The sequence below is a fragment of the Anolis sagrei genome, chromosome 8 (genome assembly GCF_037176765.1).
Source record: "Anolis sagrei isolate rAnoSag1 chromosome 8, rAnoSag1.mat, whole genome shotgun sequence".
Classification (NCBI taxonomy): Eukaryota; Metazoa; Chordata; class Lepidosauria; order Squamata; family Dactyloidae; genus Anolis; species Anolis sagrei.
In genome coordinates, this window is record NC_090028.1 from 24,069,519 (window position 1) to 24,091,121 (window position 21,603).

The 21,603-nt window shown below is 43.6% G+C and overlaps 1 protein-coding gene across 4 annotated transcripts; it reads left to right on the forward strand.

Moving 5' to 3' along the window:
- The first annotated feature begins 271 nt into the window (after positions 1-271).
- MTHFSD (methenyltetrahydrofolate synthetase domain containing) lies at positions 272-21,085 on the forward strand. 4 transcript variants are annotated; one of them, XM_060787939.2, is made up of 8 exons: positions 272-372; positions 2,339-2,442; positions 6,034-6,147; positions 8,244-8,357; positions 10,872-10,962; positions 13,521-13,633; positions 15,920-16,045; positions 20,544-21,085. In XM_060787939.2, exons 1-8 carry the CDS (start codon positions 342-344, stop codon positions 20,988-20,990), a joined length of 1,140 nt encoding a protein of 379 aa, XP_060643922.2. In that variant the 5' UTR covers positions 272-341; the 3' UTR covers positions 20,991-21,085. The 4 variants fall into 4 exon arrangements, with proteins under 4 accessions (XP_060643922.2, XP_067327151.1, XP_067327150.1 ...); XM_060787938.2 differs by lacking the exon at positions 6,034-6,147 and adding an exon at positions 6,185-6,298 and having other exon boundaries at positions 273-372; XM_067471050.1 differs by lacking the exon at positions 2,339-2,442.
- The last annotated feature ends 518 nt before the right edge of the window (positions 21,086-21,603 follow it).

Sequence of the window (21,603 nt, forward strand, 5' to 3'; positions counted from 1 at the left end):
TGTTTGTTGGAAAAGACAACATTAAATAAACTCAATTGCTTTGCATGAAGTTGGGTGAATTCACCTCCCTTGGCTTCTTCTTCTCCTGTTCAACTTTCTTGAGTTTGGCTCCCTCTACAGGCCAAAGGGGTGAATGACATCATGCTCTAGAATTTAAATATAATAACCTGGATTTCTCTGGGTTGGATTAAATAGGGACAGCGACATCTTGTGGGTTATTTGAAGCTATGAATCCTTGCCTTTTTGTCCCTTCTCGGCTGCCGTAGCCAGGGACAAAATAATCTGTCATTGGCTACAATGTAACTGATGATCAAAGCAGTTTTGTTGCCATTCAGAGAAGTATGGACACCGGAGAGCAAGTTGTCCCCTCTAGTAAGGAACTGATGTTGTTGCTGTCACTTCCAGAATTAGAGCTCATGTATAGGGGCTCAGGAATTACCTGGTATTTTTGTTGTGTGTTTTCAAGTCTCTTTATGGTGACCCCAGCATTATTATTATTATTATTATTAGCCCAAATTCTAGAATGGTAAAGAATAATAATAATAATCATCATCTTTATCCTCCCAGCCTTTATGGTGACCCATTATTGTTGTTGTTGTTGTTGTTGTTTACCCTTCCAGAATTAGGGCTCATGTAGTTGTTTAACATCTACATGAAGCCATTGGGGGAGATCATCCGGAGTTTCAGGGTACGGTGCCATCTGTACGCAGATGATGTCCAACTCTGTCACTCCTTCCCACCTGCTACTAAAGAGGCTGTCGAGGTCCTGAATCGGTGCTTGGCTGCTGTAAAGGTCTGGATGAGGGTGAACAAATTGAAATTGAATCCAGGCAAGACAGAGGTACTCCTGGTCAGTCGTAAGGCCGAACAGGGTATAGGGTTACAGCCGGTGTTGGACGGGGTCGCACTCAACCTGAAGACGCAGGTTCGCAGCTTGGGTGTGATCCTGGACTCATCGCTGAGCCTGGAACCCCAGGTTTCGGCGGTGACCAGGGGAGCATTCGCACAGTTAAAGCTTGTGCGCCAGCTGCGCCCGTACCTTGGGAAGTCTGACTTGGCCACGGTAGTCCACGCACTGGTTACATCCCGTATAGACTACTGCAATGCTCTCTATGTGGGGTTGCCTATGAAGACTGCTCGGAAGCTACAAATGGTCCAACAATCTGCAGCCAGGTTGTTAACAGGAGCGGCACTCAGGGAGCACACCACTCCTCTGTTGCGCTAGCTCCACTGGCTGCCAATTTGCTACCGGGCACAATTCAAAGTGCTGGCTTTAGCCTTTAAAGCCCTAAACAGTTCTGGCCCGACCTATCTTTCCGAACGCATCACCCCCTATGAACCAGTTAAGACATTAAGATCGTCCGGGGAGGCCCTGCTCTCGATCCCGCCAGCCTCACAAGCACGGCTGGCGGGGACGAGAGACAGGGCCTTCTCAGTGGTAGCCCCTCGGCTGTGGAACGCCCTTCCCGCAGATATTAGATCGGCCCCCTCCCTGCTGGCGTTCAGGAGAAGAGTGAAGACCTGGCTCTTTGAACAGGCGTTTAATTAAGCAGTGCAATTAATTGATTGATCTTGGAACTTGGAATAATGACGAGGAGATCGGATTATGACTTTACTGATGAGACGTGATGGATTAGTTATATGGATGTATTGATGTTATATTGATGTACTGATGTATTGTTATATTGATGTATTATGAATTAGGGCTCAGGAATTACCTGGTATTTTTGTTGTGTGTTTTCAAGTCCCATAGAGATTTCTGAAGTTTTGTGAAGTTACTAGTGATTGTGTTGTAGAAGGCTTTCATGGCCGGCATCACTGGGTTGCTGTGAGTTTTCCAGGCTGTCTGGTAATGTTCCAGCAGCAATCTCTCCTGACGTCTCACCTCCATCTGTGGCTAATAGCATCTTCAGAGATCTTCTAGAGGTGAAGCAAGTGGAGTGTATACATATCTACAAGTGTGGATGTTGCAATTAGCATGCTTGATTAGCATTGAGTAGCCTTGCAGTTGCAAAGTGGGGGTATTTGTTGGCTGTTGTTGCCTGGAGGCATCCTTTGGAAGGTGTTAACTGTCACCATCCAGTCCAACCCCATTCTGCCAAGAAGCAGGAAAAACACATTCAAAGCATCCCTGACAGATGGCCATCCAGCCTCTGTTTAAAAGCTTCCAAAGAAGGAGTCTCCGCCACTTGATTTTTTGATGTCTGGAGTTCCCCTGTTTCTAAATTTACTGTCTTGATTCTGGTGTTTTTTTTAATACTGATAACAAGGTTTTGTTCATTTGTTCCTAGTGGTTGTCTTTTAACTCGTTGCCCTCTCATTTCATGCTCCTGGTTAGGCGTTTCCAAGTCTGACATCCGGCAAAACATTTGGGACCACATGGAAGCAAACAACTTGGCAGATTTCCCAAGACCTGTCCACCACCGGATCCCCAATTTCAAGGTGAAATGACACCCGTAGCCTAATAAAATGAACTCCCTCTCCATTATCCTTAGGCAATGGTTGTTGTTATCATATTATATATATATATAAATGCTCTGTGCATAATGAGTACCTTAAAAACAAAAGAACCAATGAATGAAATTGCACCAAATTTGGCCACAAGACACCTACTAACCCAAGGAGTGACCATCACTCAAAAATTATGTTTTTGTCATTTGGGAGTTGTAGTTGTTGGGATTTATAGTACACCTACAATCAAAGAGCATTCTGAACTCCACCAATTATGGCATTGAACCAAACATGGCATACAGGACTCCCATGAGCAACAGAAAGCACTAGAAGGGTTTGGTGGGCATTGACCTTGAGTTTGGGAGTTGTAGTTCACCTACATCCAGAGAGCACTGTGGACTCAAGCAATGATGGATCTGGACCAAACTTGGCACAAATATTCCATATGCCCAAATATGAACACAGATGGAGTTTGGGGGAAATAGACCTTGGCATTTGGGAGTTGTAGTTACTGGGATTTATAGTTCACCTACAATCAAAGAGCATTCTGAACCCCACGAACGACAGAATCGGGGCAAACCTCCCACACAGAACCCCCATGGCCAACAGGAAATACTTAAGGCCATCCAGTCCAACTCACTTCAACAGGGCAAGAAAATGTAATCAGAGCCCTCCTGACAAAGAGCCACCCAGCCATAGATATAGGTAGATAGATATAGATAGATAGATAGATAGATAGATAGATAGATAGATAGAGAGTTGTCGTTGCTGGGATTTATAGTTCACGTACAATCAAATAGCATGATAGAATTGAACCAACCGGGACATACAGGACTCCCATGACCAACAGAAAACACTAGAAGGGTTTGGTGATCATTGACCTTGAATTTGGGAGTTGTAGTTCACCTACATCCAGAGACTACCATGGACTCAAACAATGATGGACCTGGACCAAACGTGGCACGAATATTCCATATGCCCAAATATGAACACAGATGGAGTTTGGGGGAAATAGACCTTGACGTCCCACACAGAACCCCCATGACCAACAGAAAATACTTAAGTCCATCCAGTCCAACTCCCTTCACCTGGGCAAGAAAACGTAATCAAAGCACTCCTCTCAAAGAGCCACCCAGCCATAGATATAGATAGATAGATATGATTTACACACAGAGAGATATAGTATCATAGATTTGAAAGGGAACCCTAAAGAAGGACAATAATATGTTGCCTGTTCCATAGTAGACAAACCAGACAATCTCTACATCAACACTGACAAAGAAATAGCAAGAAATACTGTTTACCCACAAGCATAAAGAAATTACATATATTAGAAACAAACACTTTCTCATTACTTTATTTTCTAGATCACCAGACTGGGCCACAGCAAGGCGTGGCAGGGGACAGCTAGTTTATTTATATAACACTATCACATCACTGTACAAGTAAAGGATAACAAAACCTTGCTATAGTCTGAGTTATACTTCCACAAATGGTCCTGAACTCAGTGCCAAATTATTATTATTATTCATACCATATTTTTTTCAATTGTAAGATGCCATCGATTGCAAGAGGCGCCCCAATTGCAGAACCACCACCAGAAATACATAAGTTACACCCCCAATTCTAAGATGCATCCCACTTTTAGAGATGTTTATATAGGGAAAAATGTGTCTTAAAACTGAAGAAATACATTATTATTATTATTATTATTATTATTATTATTATTATGGTTGTTTTTGTACCCTGATTTTCTCTCTTGATCCAGACCTAAAGTGTCTCCAGATTGGTCTAGAAACACCCAGAGATGTACCAAAAAGTCAGGAAATACAATGTCAGGAGACATGGACAAAGTTGAAACTAACACTATGTAAAAATGTTCTGTTCCTGGTGTGAAAGTATTATTTCCTGCAATCCTTACTCTGAAAGTAGTTGTTCTACTCCAGAAACTTTGTTTTTGTGGCACAAATTGTGTTGTCAAAAGTTTTCATGGCCAGAATCACTGGGTTGTTGTCGGTTTTTTTGAGCTCTATGGCCATGTTCTAGAAGCATTTTCTTCTGATGTTTCACCTACATCTATGGCAGGCCTCCTCAGAGGTTGTGAGGTCTGTCCTTGCAACCTTTACAGATGCCTGCCATAGATGCAGGCGAAATGTCAGGAGAGAATGCTTCTAGAACATGGCCATAGAGCCTGAAAAATCTACAACAACCCTGTGTTGAATCGGTTGATACTCAATGAGATATTCATTGAAAAATAAGAGCAAAATGTGATATAGCTCTGGGACCAGAGTAAAGAACGGGAACTGGGAAGACAGTTCCATCTTTTCCCTGTGACATCAGAGCCCCTCCCCCAGAAACAATATAATATTATATTATACTAATATTATGAATGATGTATTAGTACTATGCTAGTAATGTAGCATTTTGTATATACATATGATTGAAAGCCACTCTGAGTCCCCTTTAGGGTGAGAAGGGTGGCATATAAATGTTGTAAATAAATAAATAAAAATAAATAAATGTCCTGCAAAACAAAGTTTTCCCAGTTTAATAAGCTATTTACATGTTTTTATGATAGAACTAATTAGGAAATGTCATTGATAAATCAGGAACAAAAATCATGTTGTGTTAACTTCTTGTATGGGTCCATCTACACCAGTGGTTCTCAATCTGGGGTCCTCAGATGTTTTTGGCCTACAACTCCCAGAAATCCCCACCAGTTTACCAGCTGTTAGGATTTCTGGGAGTTGAAGGCCAAAAGCATCTGGGGACCCCAGGTTGAGAACCACTGATCTACACTATAGAATTAATGCAGTTTGGCATCACTTTCACTGCCCTAGCTCCATGCTATGGAATCCTGCAATTTGTAGCTTGGAAAGGCACCGGACTCTGGAGTAGACGAGGCTAAAGAGCTTGTAAAATTACATATTTTTAGGATTGCATAGTACTGAGCCATAGCAGTTAAAGTGAACTCAAAATGTATTAATTCCACAGTGTAATAATAATAATAATAATAATAATAATAATAATAATAAACCTCTATTTGTAACCCGCTACCATCTCCCGAAGGACTCGGTGCGGCTTACAAGAGGCCGAGCCCAAATACAATAGTAAAAACAACAACAACAACAACAACAACAACAACAGCAGCAGCAGCAAAATAACTCAAAAAACAAAGCAATGACATTAACAACACACAGTGACGCAGTATAGAGAAGACATGGTCAACTTGGCCCCTCCACATGTTTTGAACTTCAACTCCCACAATTCCTAACAGCCAACCAGCTGTTAGGAATTGTGGGAGTTGAAGTACAAAACACATGGAGGACCTAAGTTTGCCCAGGCCTGCTGTAGATGCACCCAATGTTATTTGGGCTGGCTTTTCATCTGTACTTCCAAGGTGGTATCCATGGTGCTGAATCTATTTCTTTGAGATGCTTTACCACCTTTGATGACTCTTCCAAAATACGAGCGAAAGCAAAAGCAGATTTATCATTCGGCTACAAGCCACCGCCTCAAATGGTCCAACATTATGAAGTTGTGATAAAGCCCTGGCTGATGTCCTGGTCTTTCCCCAAATAGGGTGCTGCTTCTGCCTCTGCAAGGCTTCCAGAGTTGGGGGAGTTCCAAAAGGCCCAAGTGGTTAAAGTCAACCCCGATGCTCCCCAGAAGAATGCCCGCTTTTTAGCCTTGGAAGTGAGTATCATCTCTTTCTGTTCTCCTGTATATATAGGGGTCCTTCAAGCTGGGCTGTTCCATAGAAGCATGGGGTGTCTTTCACAAAGCCAGAGAAGTCAAGGTGGATCCGGACAAACCTCTTGAAGGAATCCGACTGGCTGCTCTCCAGGTAACCAAACTGACTCTCCAGAAGTTCTTTTTGTCCATACTTTAGTTGATCTCAGGAGGAGATGTTGATTCTAAGCTGGAATGTATCCAGAAAAGGGCAACTCAAAGGATCAAGGGTCTGGAGAACAAGCCCTATGAGGAGTGGCTGAAAGAACTGGGCATGTTTAGCCTGCAGAAGAGAAGGCTGAGAAGAGACATGATGAGGGCCAGGGATCAAGCAGTGAGGGGAAGTCATAGGGAGGAGGGAGCAGGCTTGTTTTCTGCCACTCTGGAGACCAAGACACAATGGAACAATGGCTTCAAACACAGGAAAGGAGATTCCACTTAAACATGAGGAAGAACTTCCTGACTGTGAGAGAAAGAACTGTTCAGAAGTGAAACTCTCTCTCTGCCCCAGAGTGTGGTGGAGGCTCCCTCTTTGGAGGCTTTGAAACAGAGCTTGGATGGCCATCTGTTGGGGGTGCTTTGAATGCAATTTTCCTGTTTCTTTACAGAATGGGGTCGGACTGAATGGCCAATGGGGTCTCTTCCAATTCAAGGATTCTGTGATTCTGAATTCTACAATCAATTGCTTGTAGCCCAGTTGTGGTTTTGACTTTTGTGGACTTGATTACACTATGTAACATGATTTTTGTTCCTAGGTTATCAATGTCTTCCCGAGTCCCCACTGGGGAGATGGTGGCGGGGTATAAATAATAATAATAATAATAATTATTATTATTATTATTATTATTATTATTATTATTCCTAATTGGTTCTATCATTAAAAACATGGGGAAACAAATATAATAATAATAATAGTAATAACAATAATAGATATGATAGTATATATAGTAATAAATATATAATAAGTACTAGCCGTCCCCTGCCACGCGTTGCTGTGGCCCACATGGTGGTTCTGTGTGGGAGGTTTGGCCCAATTCTATCGTTGGTGGGGTTCAGAATGCTCTTTGACTATAGGTAAACTATAAATCTCAGCAACTACAACTCCCAAATGTCAAGATTCTATTTTCCCCAAACTCCACCAGTGTTCACATTTGGGCATATTGAGTATTCGTGTAGAGTTTGGTCCAGATCCATCATTGTTTGAGTCCACAGTCACCTTTGGATGTGGGTGAACTACAACTCCAAAACCAAAGGATACTGCCCACCAAACCCTTCCAGTATTTTCTGTTGGTCATGGGAGAACTGTGTGCCAAGTTTGGTTCAATTCCATTGTTGGTGGGGTTCAGAAAGTTCTTTGATTGTAGGTGAACTATAAATCCCAGCAACTACAACTCCCTAATGACAATATCATTTTTTTAGTGAAGGACATACATTGGGTTGTTAGGTGTCTTGTGTCCAAATTTGGTGTCAATTCATCCAGTGGTTTTTGAGTTAATCCCACACACGAACATTACATTTTTATTTATATAAGATAATAAGTATAATTATAAATATGATAACAACAACAACAACAACAACAACAACAATACTACGTAACATGATTTTTGTTCCTTGGTTATCAATGTCATGTAATTGGTTCTATCATTTAAAAATATGGGAAAAGTGTATAAAACTGCAAAAAAATTGTTTTTGAGGAACATCATCCTGCTATAGCACATTTTGTGATAGTTTTTCAACAACTCTCCCATCATGGAGTCTCAACCAATTCAGCATCATTTGTGTCACAAAACAACAAAGTTTCTGGAGTAGAACAACTACTTTCAAAGTAAGGACCCCAGAATTAAACAGGAATAAAAGTTTCAAACCAGGACAGAACATTTTTCAGATTTTGTTACATAGTGTTATTCACAGATTTGATTTAAAACCCTCTCTCTAGGACTCTCTAGTTCTTCTAGGGTGAGTCTGCAGTCAACTCCCTCCATAAATCTCTAGGTCCTCCAATGCAGTTCTGTGGTCAGCTTCCTGCAAGTCCCACCTTCTTGTTTCCCTTCTTCTTTCAGGCAAGGAAAACCCTTTTGGTGCCAACGCCACGTTTGCGAAGTGGATTGTTCAACAGGATTGTCCCTCCTCCTGGAGCAACCAAAGAAATGTTAAGGAAATGTGCCACCTCACAGGTAGAAAGGAAGGATGTGGGTAAAAATATGGAAAATGTGAGGTCCCTTTTACTAGATGCGCTCCTGTGCAGTTTTATCATTCTTATGTGCCTTCAAGGCAACTTAGGGTGCACCCACACTGCAAAATTAATACAGTTTGATAACACTCTAACTGCATGGCTCAATGCTATGGCACCCTGGGAGTTGTAGTTTGGGGAAGCACTGGCACTCATTGGCAGAGAAGACTAGGGGCCCTTCCACACAGAAAATCCCACAATAACTGCTTTGAACTGGGTTATTTGAGTCCACACGGTCACATATTCTAGTTCAAAGCAGCTGTGTGGAAGAGGCCTAAGACATTATAAAACTACATCTCTCTTGATTCCATAGCATTCGGTCCTGACTCTTAAAGTAGTGCATTGATTCTACAGTGTAGATGCACCCACAGTGCATTTGCAGCTTCCTTTTTTGCATGCACATGCATATACATTGCCTGTGCAATTTTTGGTGCAAAAACATTGTGGTTTCCTAAGTGTGAAAAATCTCACAAGGCTTGGCTATTTCCCCACTTTCTAGATTTGCACAAATAGTATATACCAGGGGTCCTCAAACTAAGGCCCGGGGGCCAGATACGGCCCTCCATGGTTATTTAACCGGCCCTCGCTCAGAATCAACCTAAGTCTGAAATTACTTGAAAGCACACAACAACAACAACAACAACAAACCTATCTCATCAGCCAAAAGCAGGGCCACACTTCCCATTGAAATACTAATAAGTTTATTTTTTTAAAAAATTGTGCTTCATTTTAATTATTGTATTGTTTTTAAGTGCTTTTTGCACTACAAATAAGATATGTGCAGTGTGCAAAGGAATTCATTCATTTTTTTTCCAAATTATAATTTGGCCCTCCAACAGTTTGAGAGACTGTGACCTGGCCCTCTGTTTAAAATGTTTGAGGACCCTTGGTATATACTTTGCATATACTACAGGTACAAATCTAGGAAAGGTGAGGAAAGATGCATTAACAAAATCAATAATGTTAATTGATTTGGGATGTGCAAATTCACTCTCCCGTCGTTCATCCAGCAAGGCTTTGGTGCCATCTAGTGTTGAAATATTTAGAGGGTTTGCATTTTTATAAAGTCAGGTAGGGTTACTTGACTGACAAGCCATTTTACAAGCTATGACAACCCTAAGATGAACCTGTCACAGAGTTTTCCTGGCAAAGTTTGCCTTTCTTTGAGGCTGAGAGAGTGCAACTTGCACAGAGGTTACCACCCAATGGTTTTCCATGGCTGAATCAGGATTTGAACCCTGGTCTCATGGTCGTAGTTTAACCTTTAAACCATGACATCATGCTGAAAGATAATGTTGTTGTTGATGATGATGATAAATGCCATCAAAGCCAGAACTGAAAAGTCGATGACTGATTCCAAGTGTAAACTCTGCAAGGAAGATGATGGGTCACATCCTCAGCTGCTGCAAAAGGTTTGCGCAGATGGACTACAAGCAGAGGCACAACACTGTTGCTCAGATGATCCATTGGAAGTTGTGCCACAAACACCATCTGCCTGTGACAAAGATCTGGTGGGATCACAAGCCTGGAAAAGTTACACAAAATGAACACGTCAAACTACTCTGGGACTTTTGAAATCAGACTGACAGAGTTTTAGAGCACAATACTTCCCTGTTTGGAAAAAACCCAAGTATGGATAATTGATGTTGCAATCCCAGGTGACACCAGAATTTACAAGAAGCAGCTGGAAAAGCTTACACAATACGAGGATTTAAAGACTGAACTGCAAAGACTCTGGCACAAGCCAGTCAAAGTGGTCCCAGTGGTGATCGGCACACTGGGTACAGTGCCTCAAGACCTTGGCCTGCACTTAAAAAACATTGGTGCTGATAAAATTATCACCTGTCAGTTGCAAAAGGACACCCTAAGGATCTGCATGCATTATTTACCAATACATTACACAGTCCTAGACACTTGAGAAGGGTCCAACATGTGATCGAATACAAATGCCAGCAGAGTGATCTTGTTTGCTGTGTACTAATCTTGTTATGTATCAAACAACAACAACAATATCTTGCCTGCTTCAAAACACAAAACCATTAAAGGTAAAGGTTTCCCTTGACATTAAGTCTAGTCGTGTCTGACTCTGGGACTGTGGTGCTCATCTCCATTTTCTATTGTTCTCTGTAGAAACCTCCAGGGTCATGTGGACACTGGCATGACTGCATGGAGTGCCATTACCTTCCTGCAAGACAATACATACTGATTTACTCACATTCGCATGTTTTCGAACTGCTAGGTTGGAAGAAGCTGGGCCTAACAGTGGGAGCTCACCCCACTCCCCGGATTTAAACCGGCAACCTTTCGGTCAGCAAGTTCAGCAGCTCAGTGCTTTAGCCCGCTGCAACACCAGAGGGCTCACAAAACCATTAAAGCACTTATATTAAAAGCCGTAGGCATAAGTTAAAAACACCCTGAAACCATTTGATGATTGCTTTCTTCTCTCTCTTTTTTCCAGGGAGTCAGGGATTACAGTGTACCCATAGGGCTGGATGCAAAGGTACAGGTAGACCTGGTGGTTGTTGGATCTGTAGCTGTTTCTGAAAAAGGTATGTGAGTCATCTACACTGTAGAATTAATGCAGTTTGATGCTACTTTGACTGCCCTGGCTCATTGCTATGGAATCCTGGGAGTTGTAGTTTGGTGAGGCACCAGCACTCTTTAATAATTTTTTTCCATGTGAGGAGTGACTTGAGAACATGCAAGTCGCTTCTGGTGTGAGAGTATTGACTGCCTGCAAGGACATTGCCCAGGGGATGTTGCCCGGATGTTAGATGTTTTACCATCCTTGTGGGAGGCTTCTCTCATATCTGCACATAGGGCGCTGGAGCTGACAGAGGGAGCTCATCCGTGCTCACCAGATTCGAACCTGCAACCTGTCGGTCTTCAGTCCTGCCGGCACAAGGGTTTAACCCATTGCTCCACTAGGGGCTCCTAATAATAATAATAATAATAATAATAATAATAATTTTACTTCTTACCTGCGTCTCCTCACGGCTTGAGGCAGGTTACAAAACTGCTAAGACACATAATCAAAATGCATAATCATTTTAAAACACACTGTAGAATACATATATTAAAACATATTTCCATAAAATGCATATTAAAATACACAAAACCAAAGTTAGATATAGAGTGGAAGTTTAAAATTCATCATTAGAAGGCTGAAGACATTGTAAAACGACAACTCCCATTATTCTATTTTAGCATTCTGTTGTTGTTGTTGTTTACCTGCCTCTCCTCCCCACTCAAGGTGGGGTGCAATACCATTAAAATACACATATTAAAAGATGTTGAGGTTAAAACACATTAATAATAATAATAATAATAAACTTTATTTATGTTCTGCTCTATCTCCCTGAGGGGACTCAGAGCGGGTTACAGGTACATATATGGCAAACATTCAATGCCATTATACAATTAACAGAGACAGATAGTACATAAAAAGAGGTAAGGCTTCCCTATTTTGATCTCCAGCATCCAGCTGTGCTCAACTCAGCCATGGGGAGGTGCTGTTGTTTCATTTTCCACACTGAGGAGCCATTCGTCCATGGACTCCTTTCCTGGTCGGATTTTTGCTAGCATGTTTTTTCAGGACTCCCAGTGGTGTAGTGGGTTGAACCGCTGAGCTGCTGAACTTGCTGACCAAAAGGTCGGCGGTTCAAATTTGTGGAGCAGGGTGAGCTCCCGATGTTAGCCCCAGCTTCTGCCAACCTAGCAGTTCAAAAACAGGCAAATGTGAGTAGATCAATAGGTACTGCTCCAGCGGGAAGGTAACGGTACTCCATGCAGTCATGCCAGCCACATGACCTTGGAGGTGTCTGTGGACAATGCTGGCTCTTTGGCTTAGAAATGGAAATGAGCACCAACCCCCAGAGTCGGACATGACTGGACTTAATGTTAGGGGTAAACCTTTGCAACTTACTCCCCACCAAAGCAGTACCTATTTATCTACTTACATTGTTGTTTTTGAACTGCAAGGTGAGCAGAAGCTGGGCTGACAGCAGGAACTCACCCAAAACTGGACTTGAACGTTCCAGTTGGCAGAATGAAAATCATGTGTAGTTCATGTTTTTACCAATCCACACATTGTCTTGCAAGATAAAAGATATGCCACGCAGATTATCGATAAAGAATAAAGTGTTTACTCTTTGTTACACAGAGCAACATATCTACAGTCATGTGAACTGTTGCATTGACTCAAACAATGTACTTTTAGAGCAGTGGTTCCCAAACTGTGGGTCCCCAGGTGTTTTGGCCTACAACTTCCAGAAATCCCAGCCAGTTTACCAGCTGTTAGAATTTTTGGGAGTTGAAGGCCAAAACATCTGGGGATCCACAGGTTGAGAACCACTGTTTTATAGAGATTCCAATGGTCATTAGGTGTCCATATGCAGAATCTTCCTCAAGCAGCTCAGAAGCAGGAAGTAATATCCTAACTTTTCTTGTCAAGCTCCTGAACAAAAAACCAAAACATGTAACTGTTGCCAAAACTCCCAGGCTCAGCTAGCTTCTGGGTATAGTCTAACCAATCAGCTTAGTTCTTTGCATTTTTCAGTTAACACACTCACCACCTGATTTTTACATTCTTCAACAGAATCTTCTATATAATAGGCAGTTTCACCCACTGTGCTAGCCCATGCATAACAATAAAATGTCATTTTTAAAATCCATCCTTTCAAACTGAGTAGGACTCCTGGAAGGAGTGACGATTATGATAATGTTTTCATTTCTTACATACCCACCTAAAGTTTCAGCGCAGAGTAAAACACACTAGATAAAAACATAACAATAGATAGAAACGTACATCCCTTTTACGACACATTGATTAGAAACACAAGGACAGGATCAAAACACCAATAGCATCATCCATAGCTTTAAATATAAATATAAATTTTGTTGGTTGAAATGGACTGGGTGTAGGTGTAGTTGTATAGTTTGGTACAACACTAGGGACAGAATTCTCTATACCTGGTGAAACTGCAAATCCCAGGACCACATACATTGAAACCATGGGGAGTCAGTGCTACTATTCTATACTATTCTATAGTGTGAAAGGGCTGCTTGTGATCACTTTCCCCTCACTGATCTTGGTGGGTCTTTGCAGGTTGGCGCATTGGGAAAGGCGAAGGCTATGCTGACATGGAATATGCCATGATGGTCTCCATGGGGGCTGTGAAAGAGGACACGGTGGTTGTCACAGCTGTTCACGATTGTCAGGTAAGTATTATAACCATATATGACAGATGACCAAATGGCCAGAGTCTGGAAACTATTACTCCCGTTGAGCAGCAGTTTAGAGCGCTGAGAGAGAGACAATTCATATATATGTATATGTATGTATGTTTGAGGAGCCCCCGGTGGCGCAGTGGGTTAAAGCACTGAGCTGCTGAGCTTGTTGATCAAAAGGTCGCAGATTCGATTCCGGGGAGCGGCGTGAGCTTCCGCTGTCAGCCCTAGCTTCTGCCAACCTAGCAGTTCGAAAACATGCAAATGTGAGTAGATCAATAGGTACCGCTCCGGCGGGAAGGTAACGGCGCTCCATGCAGTCATGCTGGCCACATGACCTTGGAGGTGTCTACGGACAATGCTGGCTCTTCGGCTTAGAAATGGAGATGAGCACCACACCCCAGAGTCAGACATGACTGGACTTAATGTCAGGGGACTACCTTTACCTTTACTATGTATGTTTATATGTATGTGTATATTTGATCCACAAAAGGCTCCTACACTGCTTAATGCAGTGGTTCTCAACCTTCCTAATGCTGCGACCCCTTAATACAGTTCCTCATGTTGTGGTGGCCCCCAACCATAAAATTATTTTCATTACTACTTCACAACTGTAATTTTGCTACTGTTATGAATCATAATTAAATATCTGATATGCAGGATGTGTTTTCATTCACTGGACCAAATTTGGCTCAAAGACTTAATATGCCCAAATTTGAATACTGGTGGGATTTAGGAGGATTGATTCCATCATTTGGGAGTTGTAGTTGCTGGGATTTATAGTTCAGCTACAATCAAAGAGCATTCTGAACTCCACCAATGATAGAATTGAACCAAACTTGGCACACAGAACTCCCATGACCAACAGAAAATACTGGAAAGGTTTGGTGGGCATTGACCTTCAGTTTTGGAGTTGTAGTTCACCTACATCCTGAGAGCACTGTGGACTCAAAACAATGATGGATCTGGGATTTATAGTTCACCTATAATCAAAGAGCATTCTGAACCCTACCAAGGTTAGAATTGGGCCAAACTTCCCACACAGAACCCCCATGACCAACAGAAAATACTGTTTTCTGATGATCTTTGACGACCCCTCTGACACCCCCTCACGACCCATCTAGGGGTCCCGACCCCCAGGTTGAGAAACACTGGCTTAATGCATTGAGATCAAACTTGACGCATATGCCCTCTATGATCAACTTAAAATGCAAGCGCAGTCTGCAGGAATAATAGATAATGATGGGAGTTGTAGTCCACCCACATCTAGAGAGCCATGTGAATCCCACCCACGATGGATCTGGACCAAATTTGGCCCTTCATGACCAACATAAAATACTGGTGGGTCTTCGTAGCAGATAACGGCAATTGTAGTCCACCTACATCTGGAGAGCCATGTGAATCTCACCCATGATGGATCCGGACCAAACTGGGTACAAATGCCCTTCATGACCATCTTAAAATACTGGTGGGAATTGAGAACAGATGATGGGAGTTATGGTCCACCCACATCCAGAGAGCCATATGAATCCCACCCACAATGGATCCGGACCAAACTTGGCCCTTCATGACCAATTTAAAATACTGGTGGGTCTTCACAGCAGATGATGGGAATTGTTGTCCACCCACATCCAGAGACACTTGTGGATCCCACAAACAACGGATCCAGACCAAAGTTGGCACAAATGCCATTCATAACCAACGTAAAATATTAGTGGGGGTGCACAGCAGATGACAGGAGTTGTAGTCCACCTACATCTGGAGAGCCATGTAAATCCACCCACAATGGATCTGGACCAAACTTGGCACAAATGCCCTTCATAACCAACTTAAAATACTGGTGGGAATTGACAACAGGTGATGGGAGTTGTAGTTCACTCACATCCAGAGAGCCATGTGAATCCCACCCAGGATGGATCCAGACCAAACTTGGTACAAATGCCATTCATAACCAACTTAAAATACTGGTGGGTCTTCACAACAGATGATGGGAATTCCAGTCCACCTGGTCATGAAGCGCCATGTGAATCCCACCCACAATGGATTCGACTGTTAAGAACTGTGGGAGTTGAAGTCCAAAACACCTGGAGGGCCCAAATTTGCCCATACCTGGTCCAGAATAAGGGAAGTCATAGATCTATTCTTGACTCACTTGGAATAGTTCTTTGTCTAGTTCAAGAAGGATATTGGCAAGAGGGAAGGTGTCCAGAGAAGGGCAACTGACATGAGAAACCCACATCATACGGACATGCCTCTTTCTTGCCCTCCTCGCTGCAGGTGGTGGACATCCCTGAAGCCCTCCTGGCTGACCATGACCTCACCGTGGACTATATCCTGACCCCAACAAGAACTATAAAGACAGGTTGCAAGCGTCCCAAACCTCAGGGGATCCTATGGCACAAGGTGAGTCACTTTTCCCCCACTGCGGGTCACTTAGGGTGCATCTACACTGTAGAACTAATGCAGTTCGACACCATTCAAAGTGCTTGATGCTATGGGATATGTCATTTTGCAAGGCCTTTCCTTCTCTGCCACAAGGTGCCAGTGCCTCACCAAGCTACAATTCCAAGGATCCCATCTTATTGCACTAAAATATAGAACATTCCCCAGCTGCTGATGGGAGGATTCTGGGAAGCGTCATCCAAAAGTAATTTCTCTAAGTGGTGGGTCATGATAACGGCTTTAAATACACACATGTTTCAAATCTATTTTTAAAATTGTGTGTCTAATAAATCAGGGAGACAACGTTTTGCAGAATTCTGGATGGAGATTCAGACTATCTGGGTTTGAATCCCCATTCAGCCAAGGAAATACAGGGTTGTTGTGAGTTTTCTGGACTGTATTTTATTTATTTATTTATTTATTTTTATTTAAAACTTTTGTAGCCCGATCTTCTCTACCTCTGTAGAGGGACTCAGACCAGCTAACAGCAAGGATTCAATGCTAACAATACAATCTAAAACATCGTACATCAACAATAAATTAAAATACATATAGATTAAAATACATAAAAGCCAGTTCGTCAAGATAAAATCAAGCCCCACTCAATCCGCATATGTGGTCGATAACTTTAGTCAATTGCCAGTCTCCGCCATCATTCTTGGAATGCCTCGTTCCATAGCTTCCTGAAGGTCAGGAGGGAGGGGTCAGATCTGATCTCAATTGGGAGAGGGTTCCATAGCCAGGGGACCACCACAGAAAAGGCCCCGTCTCTCGTCCCCACCAGATGTGATTGTGAGGGTGGTGGGACTGAGAGCAGGGCCCCTCCGGAAGATCTTAACAGCCTTGATGGTTCATAGGGGAGAATACGTTCAGATAGGTAAACTGGGCCGGAACCGTATAGGGTTTTGTAGGTTAAAACCAGCACTTTGAATTGTGCTTGGAAGCTGATGGATAGCCAGTGGAATTGGCATAACAAAGGAGTTGTATGTTCCCTGTATGTTGCTCCAGTGAGCAACCTGGCTGCCAATCGTTGGACTAGTTGAAGCTTCCAGGCAGTCTTCAAAGGCAGCCCCATGTAGAGTGTGTTACAGTAGTCTATTCAGGATGTAACAAGAGCATGGACCACCGTGGCCAAGTCAGACTTCTCAAGGAACAGGCTCAGCTGGTGCACAAGTTTTAATTGTGCAAAAGCTCTCCCGGCTACTGCCGAGACCTGGGGCTGCAGGCTCAGCGATGAGTCCAAGATCACTCCCAAATTGCGAACCTGTGTCTTCAGCATAAGTGTAACCCCGTCTAACACAGGCTGTAACCCTATGCCCTGTTCGGCCTTTTGACTGACCAGGAGTACCTCTGTCTTGTCTGGATTTAGTTTCAATCTGTTCGCCCTCATCCAGTCCATTACAGCGGTCAAGCACCAGTTCAGGACTTGAACAGCCTCCTTAGTAGCAGGTGGGAAGGACTGACAGAGTCGAACATCATCTGCGTACAGATGACACCGCACCACGAAACTCTGGATGATCTCCCCCAACAGCTTCATGTATATGTTGAATAACATAGGGGACAATACTGAGCCCTGCGGGACCCCACAGTACAATGGCCAAGCAGGAGTCCCCTAATAACACCTTCTGAGAATGAAGGACTAGAGCCATGTATGGCCATGTTCCCAAAGCATTCTCTCCTGACGTTTCGCCTGCATCTATGGCAGGTATCCTCAGAGGTTGTGGAGTCTGTTGGAAACTAGGAAAATTTATTTATCTATTTATTATTCAAACTTATATGCCGCCACTCCCCTGGGGCTCGGAGCGGCTTACAAGAACAGGCTAAAATCGAACACAATTTAAAAACAATTTAAAACAATTTAAAAACAGCAATATCAAAGATCAAAGGCCTGTCGAAACAGATATGTCTTCATGCCCTGCAGAAAGCTGATAAGTCCTGCAAGGCATGGACTTCAGGTGGCAGAGTATTCCAGAGTGATGGTGCCACTGCTGTAAAGGCTCAGCGTCTGGTTGCTGTTAGACGCAAGGTCTTGACTCTGGGAATTTCCAACAAATCTTGGTCTTCAGAACGGAGGGATCTTTGGGGTTGGTAGGGGGTGAGGCGGTCCCTCAGATACATCGGCCCCAGACCATGCAAGGCCTTAAAGGTGAGTACCATCACTTTGAAAGTGATCAGGTGCTCAATTGGTAACCAATGCAGCTGCAGTAAGATTGGTGTTATGTGGCATCTCATCAGAATCCCCGCAAGAAACCAAGCAGCTGCATTTTGTACCAACTTGAGCTGGTACAAAATATATAAATTGGGTTTATATATCTGTGGAATAATGTCCAGGGTGGGAGAAAGAACTCTTGTCTGCTGGAGGCAGGTGTGAATGTTCCAGTTGGCCATCTTGATTAGCACTGAATGGCCTAGTTTCAAGGTGTGGCATCTTACTGCCTGGGGGAATCCTTTGTTGAGAGATGATTAGCTTGCCTTGATTGTTTCTTGCCTGGAATTCCCCTGTTTTTGAGTGTTGTTCTTTATTTACTGATCTGATTTTAGAGGTTTTTTTAGTACTGGTAGCCAGATTTTGTTCATTTTCATGGTTTCTTCCTTTCTTTTGGAATTGTCCACATGCCTGTGGATTTCAATGGCTTGACATGATAGTTGTCAGAGCGATCTAGCATTTCTCTGTTCTCAAATAATATGTTATGCAAGTTGGTTCATCAGGTAATTTGCTATGGCTGAGTTCTCTGGTTGAAATAGTCTGCGGTGCCTTTCATGTTAGGTGAAACGTCAGGAGAGAATGCTTCGGGAACATGTCATATAGCCCAGAAAACTCACAAAAACCCAGTGATTCCAGCCATGAAAGCCTTCGACAATTCAAGCAAACACACTTTGCAAAACTTGGATGAGCCCCACTCTTTCAATCTCCCATAGCAAACTTCTGATGAAGTCTTGCCCAGAGAAACCTAGGAGATGGTTACCATAAATTGGATTTATTTGAAAGCATGTAGCAAAATGATTGATTTTTTTCAAGTCCAAAAGCTGCATCTCTGTCCTTTGCTTCTGGAAATTTTATGATTTAGGTCTTGGATTCTTGTATTCCTTCCATCTTTCTTTGATCGCCCAACAGAATTGGGTTTTTATAAAGGTTTTCTAAGCTTCCCATCAATCAATCAATCAATAAAGGTTTTTTGTGGCTCCATCTTCTTCCAATTGCAAGGGGTGTCTGCTGACATCTGACCAGAGTCCCTTTTCATCTCAGTGTGACTTTTGGCACCTTGGCAGACAGGACCAGGCTTATCAGACTGACTGTTTATCAAAATTGCCCTATCCTTCTGTATTTCTTATCAGAGAAAAGAGATGAAAAGCATGCAATCTGATTGAGGGCAAAAGGTGGTGAGCCCAGTTACCCCCCAGCAGTGCTCTACCATCTGTTTGCTTGGCTTGAAACCTTCTTTTTTCTCACCATAGTGTCACAGAATGGAGACTCCAAGGAATGGCATCCTCGGAGTTTGGTGAGGCAGGGAACTAATTATTTTCTCTCTTTTTCTTCTTCTTAGAATCATAGAATCAAAGAGTTGGAAGAGACCTCATGGGTCATCCAGTCCAACCCCCTGCCAAGAAGCAGGAATATTGCATTCAAAGCACCCCTGACAGATGGCCATCCAGCCTCTGTTTAAAAGCTTCCAAAGAAGCCACCACACTCCAGGGCAGAGAGTTCCACTGCTGAACAGCTCAGTCAGGAGCTTTTCCTCATGTTCAGATGGAATCTCCTTTCTTGTAGTTTGAAGCCATTGTTCCATTGCATCCTAGTCTCCAGGGCAGCTGAAAACAAGCTTGCTCCCTCCTCCCTATGACTTCCTCTCGCATATTTATACATGGCTATCATGTCTCCTCTCAACCTTCTCTTCTTCAGGCTAAACATGCCCAGCTCTTTAAGCCACTCCTCATAGGGCTTGTTCTCCAGACCCTTGATCATTTTAGTCGCCCTCCTCTGGACACATTCCAGCTTGTCAACATCTCTCTTCAATTGTGGTGCCCAGAATTGGACACAATATTCCAGGTGTGGTCTAACCAAAGCAGAATAGAGGGGTAGCATGACTTCCCTAGATCTAGACACTATGCTCCTATTGATGCAGGTCAAAATCCCATTGGCTTTTTTGCCACCGCATCACATTGTTGGCTCATGTTTAACTTGTTGTCCATGAGGACCCCAATATCTTTTTTCCCACGTACTGCTCTCGAGCCAGGCATCCCCCATTCTGTATCTTTGCATTTCGTTTTTTCTGCCTAAGTGGAGTATATTGCATTTGTCCCTGTTGAACTTCATTTTGTTAGTTTTGGCCAGTCATCTCTCTAATCTGTCAAGATAGTTTTGAATTCTGGTCCTGTCTTCTGGAATATTGGTTATCCCTCCCAATTTGGTGTCGTCTGCAAACTTGATAATCATACCTTCTAACCCTTCTTCTTTCAGATCAGCCCTGAAACACTTGCCAAGATCCCCATCCTGAAGAACCTCCACCACAGAGAGAAGCAGGAAGGCAAGGAGGTGACCCTCAAAGAGGAAAAGCCCAGGAGTCCCACTAGAGTCCAAGCAGCCAAACTGGAAAGTGCCAGATTGCAAAGGAAAACCCAACAGATGTTGGAGAGATCTTTGCCTGACAAAGTGGACCGGAAAAGGTCTGGTTTTGCCACTGTCTACGTGGGCAACATCTCTGATGGGATCCGCGTGAGCGAGTTGAAGGAGGCTCTCAGAGAGCGCCATGCGTTGCCCATGCGGCTCACCTGGCAAGGCGGGAGGCACCAAGCGTTCCTCACCTATAATGATCAATGCACAGCAGATGCTGCCATTGAAGCTCTCCAAGGGTTGAGCCTGAGAGGGCACCCACTTCGGATTGAACCGGCAAGGAACCAGTCCTAGCTGAAGGACACACAGAACCTCCATGAAAGCAGGAACAGGACAGATGAAATGTTCATTCTTGAGTGCCTAAGAAAATAAAAACCATAGCCAAGGAGGATCCTGCTCTTTGAAGCTCTTTGGAGATGTTGTTCCCACCATGGAAGACTCTCTGGAGCAGGGGCGGCTCATCCATTATGCGAAGTAAGCAGTCACATAACACTTTTTTTTGCCAGGGGCACAGAGGCGCCTCTGTAAATGCCCCTCGACTGCCACTTGAGGAGCGCCCCCTCAGCTCACAACAGCCCTAGCAGTCCGGGGGGAGCCTCGGCTTTCTTGCCTCGCTGCCGGGCGATGCTCTTCCCAAAGGGGCCGGGCCCTTGAGCCTCACCTAGCCCCTCTCGTTCCTGCTCCACCCGGCCACAGGGTGCGCGAGCAGAGCCGACGCTCAACCGTTCTCCGCGTTTGATCCCTTCCCCATGACCGGCTCCCTTTCCCAATCCCCCGGTGCTCCGCTTCGGGTCTGGAGGCGTGTCTGAAGACCCCAGCGTGTACACCAAAAGTTGCCTCTTCTCCTGACTTTCTCTTCAGCCATTGGGACCAAGAGAGAGAGAGAGAGAGAGAGAGAGAGCCCCTC

Excerpts from the sequence above, each read along its gene's own strand:
- MTHFSD (XM_060787939.2), top strand. The coding sequence starts at position 342 with ATGGACACCGGAGAGCAAGTTGTCCCCTCTA. Across the intron at positions 10,963-13,520 it reads TGTAGCTGTTTCTGAAAAAG|GTTGGCGCATTGGGAAAGGC; the intron begins GTATGTGAGTCA and ends GGGTCTTTGCAG. Across the intron at positions 13,634-15,919 it reads CAGCTGTTCACGATTGTCAG|GTGGTGGACATCCCTGAAGC; the intron begins GTAAGTATTATA and ends TCCTCGCTGCAG.